The sequence below is a fragment of the Planococcus citri genome, chromosome 4, assembly GCF_950023065.1.
Source record: "Planococcus citri chromosome 4, ihPlaCitr1.1, whole genome shotgun sequence".
Lineage (NCBI taxonomy): Eukaryota > Metazoa > Arthropoda > Insecta > Hemiptera > Pseudococcidae > Planococcus > Planococcus citri.
The window spans coordinates 38,020,381-38,045,792 of record NC_088680.1 but is presented as its reverse complement, the minus strand read 5'-3'; the positions used below and the strand labels follow the sequence as shown (position 1 = coordinate 38,045,792).

The 25,412-nt window shown below is 34.7% G+C and overlaps 5 protein-coding genes across 6 annotated transcripts; all 5 read right to left on the bottom strand.

The window, feature by feature from the left end:
- Positions 1-2,028: 2,028 nt before the first annotated feature.
- Positions 2,029-3,557, bottom strand: LOC135845163 (uncharacterized). The gene is made up of 3 exons (XM_065363626.1): positions 3,503-3,557; positions 3,363-3,407; positions 2,029-3,263 (listed from the first exon to the last, which is right to left on the bottom strand). Exons 1-3 carry the CDS (start codon positions 3,555-3,557, stop codon positions 2,134-2,136), a joined length of 1,230 nt encoding a protein of 409 aa, XP_065219698.1. The 3' UTR covers positions 2,029-2,133.
- Positions 3,558-6,874: 3,317 nt separating this feature from the next.
- LOC135844363 (uncharacterized) lies at positions 6,875-9,123 on the bottom strand. Of its 2 annotated transcripts, none has more exons than XM_065362526.1 (5): positions 8,958-9,123; positions 8,672-8,739; positions 8,513-8,578; positions 8,369-8,425; positions 6,875-8,282 (listed from the first exon to the last, which is right to left on the bottom strand). In XM_065362526.1, exons 2-5 carry the CDS (start codon positions 8,721-8,723, stop codon positions 7,201-7,203), a joined length of 1,257 nt encoding a protein of 418 aa, XP_065218598.1. In that variant the 5' UTR covers positions 8,724-8,739; positions 8,958-9,123; the 3' UTR covers positions 6,875-7,200. The 2 variants fall into 2 exon arrangements, with proteins under 2 accessions (XP_065218598.1, XP_065218597.1); XM_065362525.1 differs by having other exon boundaries at positions 8,954-9,122.
- A 2,798-nt stretch (positions 9,124-11,921) lies between these two features.
- On the bottom strand, positions 11,922-12,958 carry LOC135845162 (uncharacterized). The gene is made up of 4 exons (XM_065363625.1): positions 12,904-12,958; positions 12,744-12,836; positions 12,617-12,667; positions 11,922-12,536 (listed from the first exon to the last, which is right to left on the bottom strand). Exons 1-4 carry the CDS (start codon positions 12,956-12,958, stop codon positions 11,971-11,973), a joined length of 765 nt encoding a protein of 254 aa, XP_065219697.1. The 3' UTR covers positions 11,922-11,970.
- Positions 12,959-14,149: 1,191 nt separating this feature from the next.
- Positions 14,150-16,391, bottom strand: LOC135844706 (uncharacterized). Its single transcript, XM_065363020.1, has 3 exons — positions 16,273-16,391; positions 15,799-16,203; positions 14,150-15,713 (listed from the first exon to the last, which is right to left on the bottom strand). Exons 1-3 carry the CDS (start codon positions 16,316-16,318, stop codon positions 14,293-14,295), a joined length of 1,872 nt encoding a protein of 623 aa, XP_065219092.1. The 5' UTR covers positions 16,319-16,391; the 3' UTR covers positions 14,150-14,292.
- Positions 16,392-17,795: 1,404 nt separating this feature from the next.
- LOC135843775 (uncharacterized) lies at positions 17,796-22,380 on the bottom strand. Its single transcript, XM_065361785.1, has 3 exons — positions 22,255-22,380; positions 22,040-22,180; positions 17,796-21,942 (listed from the first exon to the last, which is right to left on the bottom strand). Exons 1-3 carry the CDS (start codon positions 22,304-22,306, stop codon positions 17,972-17,974), a joined length of 4,164 nt encoding a protein of 1,387 aa, XP_065217857.1. The 5' UTR covers positions 22,307-22,380; the 3' UTR covers positions 17,796-17,971.
- Positions 22,381-25,412: the final 3,032 nt, after the last annotated feature.

Genomic DNA, 25,412 nt, shown 5'->3' with positions numbered 1-25,412 from the left:
AATTTTAAATGGTAGCTCCCACTTACAGCGCGATTTTAAAATTTGAACGTTCGATTTGAAAGTTCAACTTTAAACTTTTAAAAATTTCAAAATACTTGGAAAGTTTGAAATGCAATGCCCTTTCGAACCGTGAAATCAGTTTTGATCAAATGTGATCTGTCACGAGAAAACCAGCTTAGTGTCCAAAAAATCGATATCTTTTTTATGGTGGATATGTAGTACTTAGGGTGCTGAATCCGGCTGTGGGGGTTGAAACGTTCGCGAACGATTCTCTTGACCCTAAATCTGAGGTCAAAAAAATAGAGCAACTACAGTAAAAATTGAAAAAAATTTATTTTTGATTTTCTTGAATGGTATGTTCTGGGGAGTCGAAATGCAAATTTTTGCAACAATCGGCCCACATTTGGCCTGATACATAGACTCTAAACTTCAAATGCCCTTCCTGTAAAATTTACATTCTGGACACTAGGTTGGTTTTCTCGTGACAGATCACAAATTATCATGGCTTCTGCGCTGCTGAAATTGAGTACCTTGAGACAATGTGAAAACAATTGAGCCCCCCCCCCCACCAACCGCTTCACAGGGCTGGGACTAAACTGATTGCGAGTTTCTTACGTATTGGTTGGGTAGACATTGTAAAAAAAATTTGAGCGAAATCGAAGGACATGACTAGAAAACGTTGGTTTAGTTGAGGTGGAATGAACCTTCGATATGCCGTCACCAAGTTTACATGAATAATAACAAATACAAACTCTTAACACATTTCAAACAAAAATGAGTAATTATGTAGAAGGAGAAGAAAACTTCACGTTTACGCGCCGTTGAGAACGCTGGAAGTACCTATATTTCGATTTTTGAAAAATAAAATGTTTACTCTTTTCTGCACTGACCAAATGGACCCTTTTGAAGTAGAATTACATAATTATTATGATATCAATAGGCCAAACTAGTATTCCCCCCCCCATATTCAGTCGCCAACTTTTCAGTCGACCCCCCCCCCTCTCAAATAATCTCTATATAGTTTCATCCCTAGACATGGGACCAAATTATATTTGGCCCGAACTCGCATTGACTCTTGACGGCCGTGGTTATAACTATAGGAAAATTCACCTATATCACTAAATTTCTTGTAATTTTCACCAATACAGTACCTATCGCAATCCTATAAAAAGTATAGTTTTTATGCCTTGCAATATACAGATTTTCAAGAGCTTACGCCCTCAACTTGAGGCTGTTCTTTGTTCTTTTTCAAAATTAACGTCCTGAAAAAATTTCAAATTCTAAAATTTTAAAAGCCAAAAAATCAACTCATTGCATAAAAAAACATAGTTTTTAGTTCTCTCAGAATACAAATTTTTGAAATTTTCCACCCTCGCTTTTTATAAGTCATAATCCCTATACCAGTCGATAAAATTTTCAGTCGAACCCCCTCCTCCTTCCCTTAAAAACCTCTATATAGTTTTATCGGTAGAAATGAGGCCACATTATATTTTTCTCAGGCCCGTATAGTTTCCTAAAAGTCAAAATTTTCACGGGAATGACGAATAAGTACCTAACCACAAAACCTCACCACGATTCTAAGCAAAATGAGTAATTACAATGAGAAATAAGTAGTCGTCTGCTAAGTATAAGTTGGATTATGTTAAATTCTCAGCAAATCAGAAATGTTTAACCGTGAACTGATAGCTTGAAGTTGTGTGACGTCAGAAAAACTTTGAAGCTCAATTGTAGCTTTTTGGCACAATCAAGTTGAGCATTTCATAGCTAAATCATTCAAAATGAAAATTCAATCTTCAAACAAGAAGCTCATGAAGGTGTCAATCTTGATAGAAAATTTCGCGGTGTCATTAACGAAACCAATGGTAGGTAGTTCGATTTGGAACTTGATTAACATTGACCTGAAAGTTGAATTTCCGAATGAGCTGTTGTTCTGAAAATGCTCACATCGATTGCTCAACATTTTTTTTCGCCTTTCTATGTATCCTTCATTCAATTAAATCAAAATCATTTCAAATGCAATGGGTTTTATTGAATACTTATGGTTTTATCAGAATCTAGGTAGGTATCTAATATTTTTTACAAGTTTCATCTTGAAATGGATAGGTAACAATTTAATGATTAATGCTTATGCAATCATTTATTATAAATGACGCAATATTCTCGTTTGATGAGGAAATTGTTAGCATCACACCAAGAATCAATATATCGATGATACTGTCTTAACATTTCATCATTTGATTTACGATTACCACTGCTCCAACCAGCGCTGGGAAATCTGCCGCCGGATTTAAAACATTTGTATTTCAACGTACCAAAATTCCAGCTTTCATTGATATCACCGCCTGTAGTTTTAGATATAGTCACGCTAACGTTTTCGTTTTGGAAGTTCCAAGTCTGATTGAGGTCTTTTGTGGCACTCCTTTGTATAGTCACTTGGTCCTGGCCTTTGGTCCAGTTTAAATTTATGTCACCTTCGCCACTTCTTTGATAGCTTACGTTGTATCCATCTCCTGTCCAGTTTTTATCCAGTGAATCAGACCCTTTCAGTTGACTTTGGTCGAAGTCTTCGAGCGTGAAACGATCTTTCATTGAGGAAGGATTACCTGTTTTGTTGGCAGGTGTCTTACTTGCTTCCTCAGATGGAGGATTTCCTTCATCATTGACTACTTTTTTGGGTGGAGTTTTTCCATTTTTCATGGCAGGTTTTCTGGTAGATGTGTTAAATCTTTTGGTGGAATTCATCTCGTCGACTTTCTTGACTAATTCGTCAACTACGTAGTATGCCATGATATCAGCTACACTGTGTTGGTTCTGTGTGTTTTCCATTGGTTCTTTGAGTTTATTTTTTTTCAAATACTGGTTTAGAACATCACCCAAAGATTTATTTTTGGTGCGACGAATGTCAAGTGCTAGTTGGTCAAAAGCATCGGAATCGTCTTTGACTTCTTTGAGAACATCGAGTAAAATTGGTCTATATTTCAGGACTGATAAGTTTTTGATATCGGAGGATTTCAGAGTTTCGGATACTTTGTCGGAAACGTGTTTTTTTATAGCGGTGAAGTTTGGTTTACCATTCTTGATGAATTTACCAGCGTCTTCGTCGTCGAAAGACATTCCTTTTTCGGCGTTGCATTCGCAAATATTTCCGTCGTTACAAATTCCAGTGGATTTTGTGCCAAAGGCGTCGCTGATCACTTCACATTGACTGTTGCAACCGATGTTTTTGAAAATCAAACAGCTCAATGAAGGATACACTACTACATCTACGAAAAATGACATGGGTTAAAAATTGACCAATGGTATGTTAAACTGTGATGTGCATGATTAATTGATTATGGGCGATTAAGGCTTCAAAAATTTACCGTCATCATCTTCTTCGCTTCCTGCTACCTCGTAATTTTCATTGTCTGAAAATTTATTTCAATGATTTAAGTCACTGTTTTCAGCTATAGGTAAATAACATTGTTACGTTTAGAAAGGGAAAAAACCAAAAGTTACTCACCTTCAGCTATTACACCATCTACTTCATCATTAAAGTCTTCGTCTTCTTGTACCATTTCAGTGTGAGCTGTAATTTGAAGTAGACACAAGATAGGAATTAAACCTCGTATTTACCTGTATGTATAAGTTTTCTCAAACTTCGTAAGAAAATTGTTAGTTTGCTCACCTAGAACTGCACACAGCAGAAAGGCGATAATTGTTAGAGATTTTCTGACCATGTTGATAGATCGTCACCTGAAATTATTGCAAAATTATTCATTAACGAATTGTATCATTTCCTGGTTTTAAAAAGCCATATCAAGTTGCAGAATGAGACCAACAAGCTGAAGAAATATCGCATCGATTGATGAGAGGAAAATTGGAGTAAGAATATAAAGCGCTAAGTATTGGTGAAATTTCAAAAGCTTAGAAAGAAAAGCGAAAAAATTACTCGAAAAAACTCACCGAAATGATTGACTGTCGTCGAGAAATTTTCTGTTCGTAGAATAAGGAACTGATGTGAAACCTTTGGATATACTCGTATATATATATATGTGAGAGTTCGGTCAACATATTTTGCAAAGTATGTCTTAGTAGTCTAATGATGGGCTATTTTCCCGTTAGTTAATGAGGTTTAAATTTTATGGTATTGTTAGTTAGTAATTATGGTTCTGCCAGGCTGTAATACATCTTTCACATTGCTAGTTATTTTCCAAGAAATAGGTTTTCTTGATTAAGGTTACCTTGTAGGAAGTCAGGCGGTCGTAATGAACTAAGAAATTCGAAGGTTAGGTTGGTGCTTATTGTATTGTCCGTCTAACATAGCTTGAGCTGAATTGTGTCATTTGCATAAGCCGAATTCCAAAAAATTTTTCATGAATTTTTCCAAATTTTTGTGGTTCCCAACATTTTTTAGAAAGTAAAAATTATTGGCTATGTATTTTTTGCATGTTTATTTATGGCTGATTTGCTGAACAAAGATTTATTGAAAAAAAATCAAGATAAGAGCAAATCAATTTGGGAAACCCTTCTGTTATTCCTTTTTGACTTCCACCAAATGCGACTGACACAATTCAGCTCAAGCTATGTTAGACGGACAATATGTAAAATGAGGTTGGTTCATTTTCTATGTGCTGGGAGCTGGGTTCTAAACGAAGGAAATCAATTTTCCATTTTTGTAGAGAAGAGTATGGTAACAGTTGATCGAAGAAGTTTCAAATTATAAAATTTTTGAGATGATTGATTGGGAATTTTTAAATAAAAATTGAACGCATTAGAGCTGCAAAACGTAAAAAGTTTCTACTGTAAAGTGGAGAAGAGACTTCTTGGGGCTCGTTCAAAGGTCCATTTCTTGAAATTGATAGTTGAGGCAATACCATTCTTTCCATTGAAGCTGCATTCAATTGTTACTTTTTTAAAAACAGAATTTTACTTACAAGTGGCCTTTCATCGTTTCCTAAGAGGTTCGTTGATGTTAAAAATTCGCCTCACGCGTAGCTTTTTAGATTTTTTTTTTAATTTTCAAATTTCATGCAGAATTTGAAAATTAACCCTGAAAATATAACTTCTTATTTCGAAAGTTCTTCATACAGTACGAGTGTTTCGAAAATGGGAGAGAATGATAATTCAAAATGCTCTACACAATGGCGTTTTTAAAGTGGATACCTAAGTATATATTTTCTAGAGAAAGATTTCGATTTAATTCGACATGTTTATTTTTAATGGGTTGGGGAATACGTAATGCTATGCTTTCAAAAAAAATTTCATGGCTACCTTTCTCGTTGGAAATTCTTGAAATATGTAAAAAAAAAAAAAAAGATACGTACCTACTTTCACTTGAGTATTCTTGAAAAGAGATGCCAGAGTGGTGAATTGCTCCGAATAATGCCAATATATTTTTTTTCCTTATTCTAATAAAAATGTACTCAAGTATCATAAATATGTATCAAATAACATACTTATACTTACTTTAGTAATTATTTTTCACGATTTTTTTTTCAGAGTGCTGCAGTGTAGGAAGTGAAGAAGAGTGATCGATCGATCATCGGTGATATTTTTTGGTAAGAACATCTGCACTAAAATTATATTCATACCATTTAGAATTAGCATATTATCTAATTTTACAATATTTTGTCTAACGTAAAAACACTTTGAAAAATGACCTGTGTCTGACAATGCCAGATATGTACACTAAAGTGGCCTTGTTGGAATTATGTCAAAATTTCATAAATGATTTTTGGCATTCTGAATACCATAGCATTAAAGTAAACTTTAGCTCTTAAGCCTGTTTTTCAAGAACTTATGGAACAAACGAATGAAATATTAAAATTATATGTCCAACTTTCAAAAATGACTTCCTGACATTTTGTCAGATTTTACATACGAGTATGAAAAATCGAGAAAAGTTAGGTAAGTAGAATTCCTATCAATGACATTTTCATTATCAAGTTTGAAGCAAAAAATGTATCCATAATTCAAAAATTTTTCTTTTAAAGTAAATTTTTAGAGAATTCTTGATAACTTTTAGTAAATTCTTGGTAATTTTTGAAATATTATACTTAAGTAGTAAATTACTGGTGATTTGGTAATGATGATGGAATTCATGTGCACTTCAGATCGCAGAATTCATAAGAAAATTAGAGTTATTCAAAGAACAAAGGATGCTGTGTGAAATTGAGAACATCGTTCCATAAAGATGTTGTAGGTGCCTTTGTTTTTTTTTAATTTAAATTTTCCATCATTCAACTTTCTAATTCCAGAAAAAAGCAATATTGTTCTTGAAATGGCGAAGTTTTTTGTTGATTAAACTGATGATTTTTTTTTGTGTGGGTATACCTAAGGTAATTTGCAAAACGAAAAAAGTGAAGTTTACTTTGATTGTGCGTTATTCCAATAGTAACCGACCAATCTGTATGAAACTTTCAGTGTACTTATTCTGGAGTATTTATTTGTACAACATATTAACAGGAGACTACTGTACAGTTTTTCAAATTGGAATACGAATCGATTCAATTTTTAAAATTTTTTATTTTGCATTTACCTACTCTTCCGTGGTATAATAGCAAAATTTGAAGTCGATTATTCAAAATTGATTGTATTTTTTGCGCAATATTCGTATGTACTCGTATGTATTTCTTAGAATATTACTTGCATTTTAATAAACAAATGACCTAAAAATGCAAAAAAAAATTGGCAAATGGTGGGATTTTGAAAGAAAAATGTCTCGAAATTGAAAATTATCGAAATCAATTTTTTTTAATTTTCGGCTAAAAAACTGTTTTGTGGCACTTTACATTGGAATTATTAGGTATGTGTACCTACATGTCGATTGTTTTCAAGTGCTTCATGCAATTTTTGTTTAAATTTTTATAATAATACTCAGAAAATTGCGAAATTTGATGCAAAAAATCATTTATTGCGTAGAAATATTATTCATCCGATGAAAATATGCAAGTCGTCAATCAATATTTTTTCTGTGTAGGGATTTTCAATTAATGTTATTTTCGTGTGGAGAATAGTTTTTTAATTTATGCTTAGTGATAGTCTTTTGCATATCCAACTGCACCTTAACCAGGATTATTTTAATGAAGTGGAAAAAATTAGGAACAGTTGTTTCAATAAATAATATGTATATAATATCTAATACCTATAACATAATCGTAACATGATATTTTTCAATTTTTATCCGCTAATGAATAATCTCTACTTCTTACACGTCAATCACATTTTATAAATGACACAGTATGATCTTTGAATGAGAGAATCGTTGACATCACACCAAGCATCGATCATTTGCTGATATTTTTTCAGTGTTTTATTATCTGCTTTACCGGTGCTCCAATTAGAACTAACATAACCATTGGCAGCTCTAGAATATTGATATTTGGACGTTCCAAAATTCCAGTTTTCACTGCGGTCACCGGCAGCGCTTTTAGATATTGAGACTTTAACATTCTCCATTCCGAAATTCCAGTTCTGACTGACGGCTCCTGAAGCTGCTTTTGATATACTCACTTTGTCTTGGCCTTTAACCCAGTTCATACTCACATCGCCTCCCCAGCTTCTTTGGTAACTTACCCTGTAATCATCTCCACTCCAGTTCTTATTCACTAAACCACCTTGTTTAAGAGCACTATCATCGAAATCTTCGAGCTCGAAACGATCCTTCAATGAAGAGGAATCTGATTTGTTGGTGGATTTCTTACTCGGTTTCTTGGCTGGAGTTTTTTCAGCCTTCTTGGCGGGTTTCTTGGTAGGCTTTTTCACAACTTTGGTGGATTTTTTGTCGTCAACTTTCTTGACTAATTCGTCGACTACGTAGTATGCCATGATATCAGCTACGCTGGGCTTGTCTTGTTTGTCTTTCTCTGGTTCATCAAGTTCATTTTTCTTCAAGTATTGGCTTAGAATATCGCCCAGAGATTTATTTTTGGTTTGACGAATGTCGAGTGCTAGTTGGTCAAAAGCATCGGAATCGTCTTTGGCTTCCTCGAGAGCATCGAGTAAAATTGGTTTGTATTTCAGCACCGATAAGTTTTTAACATCGGAGGATTTCAGCGTTTTGGGGAGTTTATCGGAGACGTGCTTTTTTATGGCGGATATGTTTGGTTTACCATTCTTGATGAATTTACCAGCGTCTTCGTCATCAAAAGACGTTTCATTTTGGACGTTGCATTCGCAAACCTTTTGTTCGTCACAAGTTCCGGTGGATTTTGTGCCGAAAGCGTCGCTAATCACGCCACATTCACTATTGCAGCCGATGTCCTTGAAAATTAGGCAACTCAGTGAAGGAAACTCGATGTCTGTGTTGAAAATTGGTGGGTTAAAATAGGGTATGACTTTATACATGAAATCAGTGGCTTTATTTATTGAGATTAAAAAATATTACCTTCATCGTCATCATCATCATCTTCTTCTTCTGAACTATCGTCTGAATTTTCCGAGGCTGAAAATTGATTAGAAATGATGTAATTCACCGTTTGAGAAAATACATGTACGTGTCAGAAATACACAGTTAGGTAGGTGTACTCACATTCATCATCTGAATGGTCGTCCGCTTCATCCTCTGATTCATTTTTTTTAGCTACTGCGGTCTGAGCTACAAATTGGAAGTATCATAAGGCATTAAATATTGATCTTTTTGTTTTTCCTCAAACCTTATAATGAAATTATTGATGTTTAGTTCACTCACTCAGAATTGCGCACATCAGGAGTGCGATAATTGTGAGAGATTTGCTGACCATGTTGATGTATGGTCACCTGAAATTAATCTTCAGTGTTTTAATCAAATAATTATTTCCTTTCAAGATCGAAAAAAATAAACAATATCGAGTTATGAGTGAAACCCTGTATCCGTAGAATAATTACATCGATTGATGAACCAGAAATTCATTGGAAAAAAAGAGAGAAACGTACAATTGGTGGAACTATCGAAACTCGATTAAGATATTCAGAAAAAATTATTCGAAATTACTTACTGAAGTGATTGACTTTGTCGAGAACTTTTCTGTATGTAAAATAAAGAACTTGAAGTATTTGGAAATTTATACTCGTGAAAATTCGGCGAATGAATTTTCAAAAAGTGTTTTGAGTATAGGTAATTGGTTATCTTTCACAAAGTGCTGACATTGATGTTGAAATTTGAGTATGGTTGATGAATAATGTACTTAGTGATGTCAACGCGTGTAGTTCATTTGGTGAATTATTCGAATTTTTTTCCGAGAAAAAGTTTTTCTTGATTAAGGTTACCTTGTGAAAAGTCTGGCGGACGACATGCTGAGTTTAGAGGTAGCTGCACTCATGTTATACGATGTGGTTTTAGTGAGCTTATTTCGTTAAGGTAGGTATGCAGTGTTGTGAATGTTCCTAGTATATATTGTTTTTTTAAATGAGTTTCCAAACTTTCCATAATTTTTTTCCTCGGAAGAATTATTGTTGAAAAACGTGATGACATTATTTGAATGAAAATATTGAGTTAAAATCCCGACTCCCGATTAAATTTTCAGCACCAAAATAAAATTTTGAACTTTCGAACATTTTTTCAAACAAATTAACAATTTTTAATTAAAACCGTGTCTTTAGATATTTTTTCAGGTAGAAACCAAGAATGATAATTTTTCACTTTCACTTTTTTATGGGCTGTAGTTGTTATCATGATGTTCCTACACTCCTACAGGGTGGCCCAGATTTGAAGGAAGGAATTTCGAAGAGCACCTAACAAGGGAACTACCCAAGGTGTTACACGCCGATCGAAAAAATTTTTTCACAGGCGGATAGAGCATCAAAAAATATACTATGAGCCAAAATTTCAGCTGCTGAGGTTCACAGGGGGCGAAATTATGGGGGTTTGAATATCGAAAAATCACAAAAATACACAAAAATACACTGAAAAAAATATAAAAGTTGAAATCATTCGGCACCCTATTCGCCTCAGCAGCTAATTTTTTGGCCACGATCTACCATCGATATATGAAGCCTTATGGTGGACAAGTCGCCGCGATCTGCGTGTAACACCTTGGGGGTGAATTTTTCCCCACCCCCTAATTTTGGGCGAAACTTTCGAAAGAAAATCTGGAGCATGTGATATATCGAATTGCATGTTTTTGGAGACGCTGAATACGAATATGACGTCAGATTTTTGATTGGACTCCATCCACGGCCCCCAGCACCTCCCCAAAGGGGGTAAAAGTTCAAAAAAGTGTTTTGTTAGTGCGACACATGAAATAGTATGTTTTTTGTGACGCTGAATACGAATATGACGTCAGATTTTTGATTGGACAAGTCGCTTCGATCCGTGTGTGTAACACATTGGGGATAAATTTTTCCCCATCCCCTAATTTTGGGCGAAACTTTTGAAAAAAAATCTATTTGAACTTTTAATCCTTTGGGGAGGTGCTGGGGGCAGTGGATGGGGTCCAATCAAAAATCTGACGTCATATTCATGTTCAGCGTCGCCAAAAACATACAATTCGATATATCACATGCCCCAGATTTTTTTTCAAAAGTTTCGCCCAAAATTAGGGGATGGGGAAAAATTTATCCCCAATGTGTTACACACACGGATCGAAGCGACTTGTCCAATCAAAAATCTGACGTCATATTCGTATTCAGCGTCACAAAAAACATACTATTTCATGTGTCGCACTAACAAAACACTTTTTTGAACTTTTACCCCCTTTGGGGAGGTGCTGGGGGCCGTGGATGGAGTCCAATCAAAAATCTGACGTCATATTCGTATTCAGCGTCTCCAAAAACATGCAATTCGATATATCACATGCTCCAGATTTTCTTTCGAAAGTTTCGCCCAAAATTAGGGGGTGGGGAAAAATTCACCCCCAAGGTGTTACACGCAGATCGCGGCGACTTGTCCACCATAAGGCTTCATATATCGATGGTAGATCGTGGCCAAAAAATTAGCTGCTGAGGCGAATAGGGTGCCGAATGATTTCAACTTTTATATTTTTTTCAGTGTATTTTTGTGTATTTTTGTGATTTTTCGATATTCAAACCCCCATAATTTCGCCCCCTGTGAACCTCAGCAGCTGAAATTTTGGCTCATAGTATATTTTTTGATGCTCTATCCGCCTGTGAAAAAATTTTTTCGATCGGCGTGTAACACCTTGGGTAGTTCCCTTGTAAGATACCTACTTGAATTGAGGGGGGTCCGCACAGAGCTAGAAAAAGGCATGCAAAAATCCATCACCAGCCAAAATTTGAGGTGCTGAAATGAATTTTCCGATTTTTGGTGAATTTTAAAAAATCAAATTTGGGACAAAAATTTAAAAAAAAATCAAAATTCTACCAAATTGACCTAGAAAGCTGAAATTTGGTACGCATGTTCTATTTTGACCCTCCCCCTTCAAATTGATTGAAAATGGTTTCAAACTGTTCAAGAACATTGTGGAATTTCCAAAGATTTTCAAAGGTGCCATTAAAAACATTAAGAATCGTGCACCAGTTTTGGAAATCAAATTGTTGAACATTTGCCTATTGCTCTGTGGCCTGAAACTTGAAAGATAGGCAAATATGTCTACATGGATTTGATATGGGTTGCACAATTATGGTTCTAGGCATAATTCCTTGCTCCTTGAAAAAAAAGAAGGGAGGCAAAAATTTCCTTGGTGTGATTATCTGTTAGAAAGTCAACATCTTTTTCAAATCAATTTTCTTTGAAAATTTTTTCAATTTTTAGGAAGAGCTTAAAATGTTTGTGTGTTGTTTGACGTCATGTTCCAGTTTTTTCGATACACATTCTACATTTTTTCAACTATTGTATCATTCTATGTATTTTCCTTCAGCATGAATAATGCAAATATGTACAATATTGTTTTTTAAAAAAAATTACTGAGTTGCAGTACGAATTTTATAACGTAGGTAGGTCATTTCAAGGTATTGAAAAAATAAACGTGATTCGTGTATCAACTTTTATTACATGTTTATTCGTTCGTCTTCGTATGTATTTCTATTCCAGGCTGTTGTATGATTTTCATATTAAAAAACGACGCAATATTTTTTACCCACAAAAAAATCATTAACTTTACACCAAGCTGAAATCAGCTTCTTATATTTATTAATCGTAGCTTTGCTGATACTGCCATTCGTAACGGTACCAAGTCCGGGCATTTTGGCCACAGAATAATGAGAGCTACCCAGTTTCCAGTCCTGAGCCACACTCCCACCCGCGGTAGTTGCAATTGAAATAATAGCGTTTCCAAATTTGAATTCTTGAGCGATATTATCTCCTTGGCTTTTAGCAATGGTCACCAGATCTGATCCTTTTTTCCAGATTAAAGCTACGTTATTTCCTTTTCTTTCGTAATGAACTTCGTAAGACTTCGTTTTCCATTTACGTTTCATCGAACCTTTACCAACCACGTTGCTTTTTTTGAAATTAGGCAAAACAAAACGGTTTTTTTGGCCGGTGCTGTTTTCATTTTTGTCGGATTTTTTGGTTCCTTTAGTTTTGGTCAATTTTTTCGTTTCAGTTTTGGATTTACCTTTGAGCGATTTTGAACTAGATGAAGGCGATTTATAGAGTGATTTTTTCGTGGTTTTTGCTGCAAGGAAAGAGAAAATAAGGTATAGTGTTGTGACTGTTGTAAAAGTGAAAACATAGGTGAGTAATGGAGCTACGAACTTTCAACGTCGGAATCGTCTTCGTCGGATTCATCGCCTGATTCGTGTTCATCTGCGTTTAAAATCGAGATTTATTGAGTAGTTGTTATTCGAAGAAGTAGAAATCAGTTGAATAAATGTGTACATACCGTCAGAGTCGGAAACGTCACTATCAGAATCTTCAGAATCTGATTCTTCAACCTTAATTGCTCGTTTTTTTGTGGCTGAAGCAGCTTGTTGAACTGTAATTTCATAATAATTCAATAAGCAGTTTCAAGTTTAGATAATCTGGAAAATAATGAAATTTACCAAGCACAGCACATAGCAGAAGTGTAATGAATGCAAGTGATGTATTGTTGATCATTTTGCAAGTTAATGAGAAAAATGTGCTCTCGATTTTGAAAAAATTCTGCTATGAAAAATTGAACTTGAGTCTTGAATTTATATGTACCTATTTTACATTCGCGGATACAATATGTATTATCTCTTACAGAGGTGAAACATATTTTTAGAAAAATTATAATTGTGTTGACGAAGTTTCAACAGTAATTACTGAAGGCTGGTTTTGTCAACGCGTAGATATGAATTCTTTGAATTATATTAAGTAGTGTACATGTTTCAAGAGGTGCGATTTCTTAATCAATGTCACCTTGAAAAAATGTCTGTGGTTTGAAAAAGTGAAATCATCATGATTGCTTCTATACGAATACTTTCAAGAATTTGTCACCGATTGTTCATGTAGATCAAACTTGTTATTGACATGAAAAAATGAAGAAAAGAATTCAATGATATGAAACGTTTGAAAAATATTTTTATCTGCTTTTCCAGAGGCTAGACTTTTTCTTTGAATCTTTGTCCTCACCTCTCAATTTGAGCGGAATAAAAATTAATATGTAGGTATTTAGAAAATTCCGAAAAAAGAACAGCAACTTTCTATTTTATTCGCTTCAAAACTATTAAGCCCACCAATGCTGATCCTTTAACCAAAAATCATGCTCAAAAGCAGGATAAATAAAACGGACGTTTTGGCCATTTTAATGGTTCAAATCTTACAAAAATTCAACGTTGAAGTGATAAAGGTTGAAAGTTTTTTGCTAGAAAATATTATACTGTAGGTATTTGAAGAGTTGCTAAGATTTTATATTCATGCTAAATTGTATTGACATGACATGTGGGTGTTTAAAGAATTTTTCTAATGAGTTTTGTTCACCTGCATACCAAGAATTCGAGTGTATTATAATAAGCTGTAAATGAAGGTACATTTTGATGTTTGAAAGTGTTTGAAAAGTTTCTTGATTAAGGGCACCTTGAATTGTAACTTACTTACTTTAGGTTGTGTGAATGTGAGTTCAAGGCATACCTACCTATATTGTACGATGAACACTTGTACCTATGTATTCTAATTTGATCATAGGGAAGTGTAAAGTAGGGTTTTCTGCTGATCTGCTGGATAAGAATAATTTTTAGTGATACGAATTTGTGCAAAGATTGTTGTTGCTCGTTTATCTCAGACGCTATGTAAATAAAATAATAAGATTCTATCCTTCAGAAAAATTGTAATTCCACGCCTAAAAATTGAAGTTGTACCTACGCTTATCATGTATTGAATACAAAAAAGGATCAGCATCAATTCGTTCTATAAGAAAAACAAACAAATCTTTTGAAATTCATCAATTTTTTATTCGACTACTGTGTTACTTAATATACAACGCAATGTCCACCATCAACCAAGAAGTAATTTTTAGAACACCAAGATGATATGTAGCCTTCATATAAAGCCAAAATACTTTGATCCCTGTATCCATTTCTCCATCTTCTTGTTACACTTCCTGAAGCTCCCATACTATAGTAATAACTAACTTCTCCCAATTCCCAAGTTTGAGTTACAGCTCCACTGGCTCCTACTGACAGTGAAACAGACGCTCCATTGAGACGCCATTCTTGTGTAACAGCTCCACTAGCTCCTACTCTGATGTTCACATTATCATTTCCTTTTCTCCAAACCACCTCGTAAGCTCCTGAGGCTCCTCTTGTGTAGTGAACATAGTAGTCTGATGTGCTCCATTCCTCATTTATTGCGCCTGAACAATCAGCTACAAAATTATAGGCATCAAATCCTGGCAGGACCCAACGACTATCGTCATTTAAACTTTGAGCAGATGATTTTTTACTCGGACATGAGCATTGATCTACATTATTGTAGGTCACTGAGTCAGATTTGCTCTGTGCAGTTTGAGTAGAAGTTGTCATTATTTCTTGAGTATTGGTTACGGATTTCTGCTGGGTTGTTTTCGTTTTGGAAGATTTTTTATTGTTGAACTTCGTAGATGCAATACCAGAAGTTCCAGACTTGGTGGAGATCATGTTGAGGAATTGTTTGATTATTACTCCCTCTACAATGTTATCGACATAATCCACATCTACATAATCGTATTCATAAGTTTGCAGGTCTTCATCGCTAAAGTCTAACCCCCTGTCTTGGAGATAGTTTTTCATGTATTTTATGAGGGGCTTTGCTTGAGTATAACTGATTTCTTTCAAAATATATTTGAGTTGATTTTCATCATTCAGTGTGTCTAAAAATGTTGCTAGGTTATTGAGGTAATCTTTAGATGAAAATTCTCCCAGGATATAGTCTTTGTATTTTTCAACAGATTTCTTGATGCGTTTCTGCAATCCAGATTCGTCTAATTTATACTTGTCATCAATGAAGGAATTTATTGGTGCCCTTTTACGTGATTTGAGGTTGAGTAATGCAGTCCATTCAGGATACGCAGTAATGAGTCTATTCTTTATGTCATCACCAGTGCGAAGAGGTTTTTGAAGCATTTCCTGTATTTTCGTAGCCATCTTGGGGTATTTTTTTATTTGGTTTAACACCTTGACTGAGATGGTGGATTTGACAAATTTATAGTCCCATAAATCATCCAAAGATAGATTTTCAAATTTGTCAATACTAATTTTGGGTGATTTCATTTCTATTATGGTACAGTAACAAGATTTTTCTTCAGTGCAGATTCCTGTGCTTTCAAAATTATATAGCGAACATACCTGGTTGCAAGTTATAGAACACACTGAATCATCGAACATGATGCAGCTCAAGTCACGTTTGGGCAATTCTGTAAATGTATAATGTACAAATAATTGGAAAAGTGACACAAAAATTTAGTAGAGAACTTCTTGAAGTATCCATTTTTTTTTTACCTCTTTGTTCAAAGAAAGATGTGGTTGTTGGATAGGATGCATTTGAAGTTTGGTCATCACATGTAGAAATGTCATAGGTGGAAACATTTTCAGAAGATTCTATAACCGTTGAGGATGCTTGTTCATTTTCTGAATAGGACTGCTTTGATAATACAGATGTTACACGTGCTCGTTCCATTTTGGAAGGAGAATAGTTACTTTCTGAGGTAGAAGATGCTGAAGAGTAAATTAATGGTGGTGACATTCGTGATGATGAGTAAGTTTGTGTGGAGGAGTATTCCCTTCCTGGTGGTGGTGAGGTTGGTGGTCCCGGAGGGACAGGTACAGGTAACTGGTCCAAGGATTTTGAAGCTTGAGAACATGGTGGTGGTGATGGACTGCTACTGAAGAACCAGCATGCCTGAACTGTGTATCAGTTATCTCAATTTTAGAACGCCATTCTGTCAATTTAATGAATAATTGAAAACATTTTACCTGAGGTTGTTGAAAAGATACTGTATAGTAGTATCAAGTTCGGCATTTTTATTTTGTGGAGCAATTTGTAGTCTGCACCTAATATAGAAAGTTGAAACAGAATTATAGTCAAAACATGAGCTGCATGGTTATTTCAATGTCTGAATGGTGATAGGTACATATGTCTTGTCGTTAATCATCAACTAAATAAATACATAGGTACATTCGTAATGTTCACAATCATTTATTGAGGAAAGTAAACATTCCATACACGTGTCTTGCATTTAATTTTGTTTAAATTACAAAATGAAAAGTTATTATTAATAATGTATTCATCTACTGACTCAGTTTTCATTAGTTGATGGATTTGAAATAAAATACCTACGTAGATAAGCTATTGTTTTTTTTTAGATTTGTCCTTTGAGCTGCAGAATGTTTGCTTGAGAGCAGGCTTGTTAACCGGTTTTTAACCTTTAACCGTAACCGCAAATTAACCGGTAAATTAACCGAAAAAGTAATTAACCGTAACCAAAAAACCTTTTTTTTTTTGAAATATCACTAACCATAACCGTAACCGTTTTCTGACATCAAAATAAACCGTAACCATTAACCGAAAAATGTTTAGAAAAAACCGGTTACAAAATTTTAAAATTCATTTCTTTTTATCTGAGTTTTTTTTCAATGTGATTTGTAGTGATTTGAAATTTTAATCAAAAAAATGATCAAAAGATTAAAAATATTACCAGTTTTTCAATTTTTTAAACTTCAAAATTTCAAACTCCGAAAGAATTTTTGGAAATTTTCAAATTTTCAACTCTAATTTTAACCATTAACCGAAATTTTAAGCTCAACTGGAAAAATTACCACCAAAAACTGTAACCTTAACCTTAACCATTAACCGAAAAAAATGGTCATCAATTACCGTAACCTGAACCTTAACCGTAACCTTTAACCGAAATTTTGAATTTCTTGTTTAATTTTTAACCATAACCTTGACCGGAAATTTTTTTTTTTGGTTAACAAGCCTGCTTGAGAGACCTTGAACTTGTTGAAGTTGACATCATTGAATTTTGTTGGCTTTTCATTCTCAATGACATACACCTCACCTCACCACATCACATCACATCACACTTCAGTCCAACAATAAATAAGTTTGTGTCATGCAGTACCTATTACATGAATACATCCCTACTTACCAGCTCAATCTGCCAAGTATAGAGGGAGAGGCATTACAATTGAAAACAACTGAAAAAATAAGGATACCTAATGAAAATTTTTGGACATAAGAATTTCTCGACTTTGTGTGTTTTAATGGAAATTGATGAGCAAAGATAATTTGCTATTGGATCCATTTAATGCGTGTTATTCAACACCACTGAATAGAATTAGGTGCCTACCTATTGTTGGATAATATCCAGTAGGTACTACACTGAATAGTGTACAGAAATTCAGCTTTAGCTCTGGGCAACTTTTCCATAAGTTGAGTTTATTGCGTAAATGAGTACATGTGGTGTAGGTATACCCAAAATCTGCAAATAATGTCAACAATTTTTTTAATATTTTTATTTTCTTCAACCATGAACAATTTGACATTTCAGTAATAATAAGACATTTAGGTGACAAAGTATTTGTAAATATCCCTTTGTAGGGCACTCATTTATGAATCAAAATGTGTATAAATTGATATGCAATTAAAAAATGATTTTTTTTGTGTGTGAATTTAGAAATTCAATAAATCGTCTTCAGGGTCAACTGGAAAATCACAAGCTGTAGAAATGTCTTCTCCATTTTTTGATGAATTAGGATCAACATGACTGATCACTTTTACTGGTACAGTATTATTATTTGTGGTTTTAGAGCTAGCTTGATAACTCGTTTTAATTACACTGCTAGATTTTGAACTTGACCCATATTTATTGATATTTCCTTCAGCACTGTTGGATTCACCCATGATATCTATAGTAATGGAATTTTCATCGGAGTTCAAGTTTTGAGAGATTCCATTCCCTTTCTCTGCTAGAAAGTTTTTAGAATTGTGAGCACTATATTCAGATTTGTGTGTTAGAGCATTTCCATCTGCATAATCAGGACCATCGTGAATTTCTATATTAATTGCTCCCTCATCTGAATTTAAGTCATAGTGCATCATATCATTGCCATTTGACATTGTTCCAGGACCATTCTTGACTAACATGTTATCCATATCAATCATATAATTTTGATAATCAATGGGAAGGTTGTTTGATGGACCTGTGTCACTGATTGAATAAGTTGACCAATTATTATTACCAGCACCATTTTCTTCATAATCTAAAGTTAAACCATCATTTGTTTGGATTTGAAGATTATTATTATCAATTTCAAAGGGATATTGTGTGTCAGTTCTTAACAAATTCATTCCAGTGTTTTGCGCTTTGATAATTCCAGGGCTATTCATTACATTATATGAATCTTCAGTGGTGTAGCTTATAGGCATTGTCTCCCAATTATTACCACTATTTTCATTATGTTGCATAACATATTCATTAAATGCATCAGGAGACATGCTCAATGTTCCCGAAGCCATGTCTATATCTGAAGGAATATCAAAAACTGGTATATTGTCTGTGTTTTCTAAATCATAGTCAATTGCAACACTTTCTCCTGGTTTGGCTTTAGCAGCATTTAGTAACGTTTGCTTATCAAATTTATCCAACAATGGCTGATCTGCTGGGCCAGTGGTTGGTGTATACTGAGGAATTGGTCCAGATGGTAATTGGGTGTCTTGGTAATATTGGGGTTGATTGGCATATTGATAATTGGCTGATTTGATTATGTTTCCATTCTCATCCATTAATATTTGATAATAAATCTTATTTTTAGGTGGCTGCATAACTGGAGGTGGTGGTATTTTGGTTGATTGTGTTTCAGGCGAACTCATTTGTGGTATATGATTATGATAATCTGCAAAGTTATCACTGGATAAGGGATAAGTAGGAGGTGCATCAAAATTATTATTATTGTTGACTAAATCATAATTATTGTAAGGTGTAGCAGTTTCTATTTGAGGTAAATTAGGTTCAGGAAGTGAACTACTGTAAGATGATTCTGAGTATACTTTAGGTGATGCTTGTGATTCAGGGAGAGATGGGGTTGTTTTTTCATCTTCTATGAAATATTCTGTGTATGATTCGGGCCTGTTGATGGAAGTTTGTGGTGATGGGGGAAGCATTTTCATGGTGCTTGTTGTTTCAGGACCATAGTGATGTTTAACAAATGAAGACTCTACAGAAGGAGAAGTATCAGGAATGTCAAGCACTTTAAGATCTTCAGTGTTCAATGGTTTATGCAGATATGGGCTTGTTTCTGGTATTTTTGGAGCTGGTTTCTCTGTAATGAATTGTTGTAGAAGATTCTGAGCTGGCTTTATGAGTTGTGGTTTTTGATTTTCGAGTTTTTGAGAAGATGTGGTTATCTTATGTGTGAGGTCTGCGAGATTTTGAGAGGGTTGAAGTGGTTTTGAAGGTTTTTGAATAAGTTGAGGAGATGGTATGGTTGACTCATTGATCCGCTCAATCTTAGGCATAAAAGGTGGTGTGGGAGGTTTGATAAGTTGTGGGATATTTTCTATATTTGAAGAACTATGAAGGACTTGAGGTTCCATAACTATTGTTTGAGGTGCTTGCTCCCCAGTTTGAGAAGAGATTGTCAGTGGAGTTGATGTAGGCTTACTAGTGTATTCCATTGTGGCTGTGTTGGGATTTTGAAGTGGAACAGTACTTGGTTGTGTCTTTTCTTCAAAGTACATGGTTTGTGGAGATGTAAACAAATTGGAAATTGGCTGATTATCATAATTTGTGAATGTGTTGGAAAATGAATCTGGCTGTGGTTTCTCAAAGATGTAATCATTTCCAGCACCATTGAGGAATGTTCCATATTCCGGATATTTCATGTTCTGTAAGTATATTTTTGGCTGCTGAGGTAAGTTCGTAAAGTAATCTGGAGTATTTGAAGTGATTGCATATGTAGTATGAGTGGAAGGTGCCATTGAGTTTTGATTGAATTTGGTAATCTTGTCAGGTAACACATTATATGTAGCTTGTGAAGAATTTGTGATTGTTCCATCTTCAATTATTGGAATATTATACTCTGGATAGTTAATCTGCTGCACATATGTATTTGGTGGTAGAGATATGATCTCTGAGGAATTGGGAGTATCAGAAGTAATAACATATGTAGTATCAGTAGGAGTTACAATTGAATTTTTGTTGAATTGGATTGTGTTTTCAGGTGTTACATTGGGGGTAGTTTGTGGAGGTTTCATAATTGTTGTATCCTCAGTAACTGGAGTCTCATACGAGTATTCTGGATAATTCATTTGCTGTACAAATGTCTTTGGTTGCTGTGATGTGATGGCAGAGTTCCCAGGGCTATCAGATGTGATTACATATGAAGCATCACTCTGAGGTATAGTTGGATTTGATATTGCATTGATTGTAGGTGAAGGTTTTGTAATGACTGTATCTTCAAGTATTGGAACCTCATATTCTGGGTAATTCATCTGCTGTGTAAATTTCTTTGGTTGCTTAGATATGACAGCCGAGTTCCCAGAGCCTCCTGAGGTGATTACATAAGAAGCATCATTCTGAGGTATCATTGGATTTTTGTTGAGTTGTGTATTTTTATCTGCTATTGCATTAATTGTTGGTGAAGGTTTTGTAATGATTGTATCCTCAATAAATGGAACCTCTTCATCTATTTGACCCATTGTATACTCCGCATCTTGCAGTGGTTGTTTGTCCAAGATTGTATTGCTGGGATATTTACCTTCAGCATTATTACTGCCAATGAGTTCATTTATAAGCGCCAACTCGATTACTTCCTCTTCATCTTCGACCCAATCAGAATCATCCTCATCGTTAACAAATGTGTTTCCATAATTATAGAAGAATCTCTTCGGCTTGGATTTAAATTTCTTTTTACATTTACACTTGGCTTTCTTTTTCATGCAAAAGCCAGCTTTTTTGGAGATAGGTCTGAGATCATCATCAAAGAAGTAGCCTCTCTTCATGAGATACCTTCTCACTCTCTCAAATAACCTTTCGTTACCAATCTGGCGGATTTGCCGCAAGATGTAAGAAAGGTCATCTTTATTATCTATGTTCTTGATCAGATTAATAATCCTACGCATATACCTCATATGACTTAATCGATCATAAATTGAATTCTGTATAGTGTTCATCATACTTTGAATATACTGATGCAGATTTTCTCCAGCTTCGTTATCACCAAATAATTTCGTCTTGACTCCATGCTCTCGAGGTAGCAAATTCTCAGCTGCTGATGATAATTTTGGGTATTTTTGGATTAACGCTTGTTTGATATCGCGTCCACTTATGTGAGGATTCTGAAGTAAGGGCATTATAAAATTATACAGCTGTTTGCTTTGAAATATACGGTTTTTCAAGTTTGGAGAATTATTGGAACTTTTGAATTTATAAGCCCATAGATCTTCAAAAGTTAGCTTCTTAAATTGATCCGCTGAGATCGCTTGATTCTCGATAAAGTATACTTCATTGCAATGGCAGTATAACTTTTGACTGCAATATCCGTCGCTTTGGCAGCCATTTATGTCACACATGAGATTACAGGAAACATTACAGCCGTCATCGGCGAACAGTAAGCAGCTCAGATTTGGATGGTTTGGATTATCTGTATTGGTAGGCAAAATAAGTGAGAATTAGTTTCTATTATTTAAACATTATTTAGAGAAGTGTACTTCTCATTATCAATTTTCTCTCCAAGGTACCTGTATTGCCGACATCCCTGCCGATTATGTCATCATCAAAAGACTGGCAAGTAAAAGTAGGTGGTGGAGGAGGAGGAGGTGGTGGTAAGATTGGCTGTACATATTTGATTCTTCGTCTACGACATCCCTTTTGTCCGTCGACTGTAAAAAATTATTAGTTCACTGAAATTTTTGTCAAATGTTGAAAATATAGCATATTTGAAAGATTTACTCACCTAAGATAAAAATACCAGCAATAATCGGAAGTGTTAAAGGTGATAATTTCATGATCGTTACAAATACATTAATGGTTTAATTTACAGTTGCGTGAAACGTATTTTGCCTATTGAACAAGAGATATGACGCATTCTGTGACAAGTCTCGACGATCAGTATGTTAAGTAAATACAGCGAGTGACAGACGACAGTTTCGTATATTTTCATTTGATTTGTGAACTTGGCAGTGAATGTAGATTTGTAGGTGAATGCCGAAACAGGCCAACCTAAAATAAATTTATCGATGAAAATGCAAATAGGATGCGAATTCGAAGTATGTATTTGTTAAAATTCGTGTCACATTTTGTCTTTGTGTTTTTCAATGCAACAGCATTATAAAAAAAGAATAATTCAAAATCGTTAATGCTTCAATATGATTTATTATAATAGGTACCCCATTCAAGATAGGCGTTGTAGGTACAAAATTTAAAATGAATGTACTAAGAATCAGTTCTTAATTTTAAACTTTTGACCTGTATGTAGATGTACCTATATATTATGAGTAAGGTCTGCGATATGTTGACGCTGCTGAATTCTTTGCTGAAAAAGAACTCGTAATACCTCTTTGCTCGGCGTCATTTCGTTTAATGAACTCATTAATAATTAAATAATGCAGAACCTCGATCGCGCCAGGTTCTTCATCTATCTTGACGTCAGGTTTTTTGATATTATGATTATTCAAATATTCTTCGAATACACCGTTCAGAGTTTTATTCCGCAGCCTAGCGATTTTATAAGCGAAATTATACAAGGTGCCTGTATCCCGAATGTTCTCCAAAGTCTGTTTGAATCTGTCTTGGTAATTCACTCTCAGTAAAGTTCTGTCTTTATAGGCGTATTTCCAAAATGTGTCGAGTTGATTGGAAATATGCTTCTGAACAGCTTGCTCGTCAATTTCGTCATTTTTAATGAATACTGCTGCCCAAGTACGATCGTTTGTTTCAAGCTGAGAGTATTGGTAGGGAGTAAGGACGGATTTGAGTTGTTTCTTTAGTTCCTCAGCTGTTGCTAATGGTTCGCTTAGCAGACGTTCAGCTGTATTGATGCTTTCTTTGTCCTTTACAATTTGGCTGTAGACGTAACTCGCGTTAAAATTTTTCTTCCATTCTTTGCGTAGATCGGTAGGAGTTTTGCTGTATGGGTGACAGAGGCAATTTTGGTTCTTTGTGCAGGTACCGTAGGTCTTGTAGCCGTAGAGTTGAGACGTTAGGGTGCATTCGACGTGACAAGCCTGGTCACCGAATAACACACAGCTCAAAGCCATGTTTATATCACCTGGAATGTGGAGAAACAAGTGTGTGTAAATATTGTTGTTGGAAGAGAATTTAGGCTTCTTAAATTTATTTCTCTGCATTTTATTTTTTTCTAATAGTACCTGCCGGCGATTGTGGAAGCTGCATTTTTGAATCTGATCCCGAATTAGCTTTGCTCATTTGAGCTGAAATGTGCCAGTTTTTCATAAGAAGATTTATTGCAAAATTCATAATAAGTAACTTAAAACGATTTAAATACCTGTGACAATGATTGAAAAAAATGTGGAAAAGTTGACTAATCTGGCCATCGTGGTATGGTACTTGCTGCTCTGAAACTTATAAAAATTAATTTTCTGTCCGAAAAAAAAACTTTCATGAAATCATGCCTCTGAACTTATTCTGAACTTACAACGCCCAAATATCTGTAGCAATTCTAGAGTACTGGATTTAAAATGAGCAAAAAGTGTTGGGGAAAGCGAATTTATGTGCGTGATGTGAACTATTCCTCAGGTATTATTAGCCTGTATTTCGTATATTCGTTGAACTACATGAATTTGCAGAAGGCTGTAAGGTGTTAAAATATCCCTAAAGAAAATTATGTTCACGACTACGACGCATAATTTTGGTAAATTTATTGTTGAGAAGTCCTTCGTTTGTGTCGCAATTTTTAGGTTCATTAAGAAACGATGTAGGTACTTCGTTAGGTACCTACCTATCTTCTTGGAATAGGTGCAAATGACTGGATATGTTTCATGTCAGTTACGAAAGTCGTTTTGATTTTTTTAGCTCTAAAAAAAAGTCGAAGATTCGCGTGAAATATTTTGGACATTTCGTGATACTTTAGAAATCCGTGTATCAGAAATTTTTATAGCAAGTGATGAACGGTTACCCTCTCTTCTTTCTGAATTTCTTTCTTCTCTGAAAAATTGATCATTTTGAAGAAAAAAAAAGTGCTGAAAGTTCAGTTTTTGTGTTGTTCTTTCACTGTATTCTGCTTGTGATGATGAATTGAGGAAAAAAATGTAAAAGTTGTATTATCTTGATTTTTTTGATTTTTTAAAAAAATGTTTCTACTTGCAGCATTATTATGGAAGCCCTCCCCCTCCCCATTTTTTCCCATCATCAAATGACTATCCACTTACCGTACCATAACAAAATCAGAGTTGCAACTTCAGAAAACTTGAAAAATAACAACACTAATACTCGTAATTGAAAACAGATAAATGATTTGATGAATTAAAATTTTGAAAAAAATTCTCATGAGGGAAGTATCCCTACTTGAAGTGAATTTTTTTGAACTACACAAAGTTGAATCGAAAAAAAAAACACCAGTTAAAATTTCGAATGCTAAAGCGAATTTTTAGATTTTTGGTAGATGTTTGGGAGAAAGGGGAGAGGGGAATCAACATTTTATCATAGTTGACCTAGAAAGCTAAAATTTGACGTACACATTTTGTTCGAACCCCTCCCCCCCAATGATTGGAGCTGGTTTCAAACTGTTTTGAGCAGTAGGTCTAGGTACCTCCCTATAGAGCCTTCATCAGATTTTTGAAAGCTGAAATTTCCACAAAATTTTTCCCCATGAAGTTATAAAGCTAAAATAATTTATTCTATACCCTTATTTCAACATGTGAGTTCACTAGAGCTGGTTTCAAGCTGTTCTGGAGCCTCCAGAAACGTTATGAAAATTTCAGTTTTCCAAAAAAAAAAAAAAAAAACACGAAATCTGTCTAAATTAACGTTAGCACGTACCTACTTATGTCGCAATTGATGCCTGCGACCAATATTCCAAATCAGTGTCTACCAGTTCGGAACTCTTATTTTTTTCTTCAACGATTTCATAATTGAAAATTTGATAAAACCTCC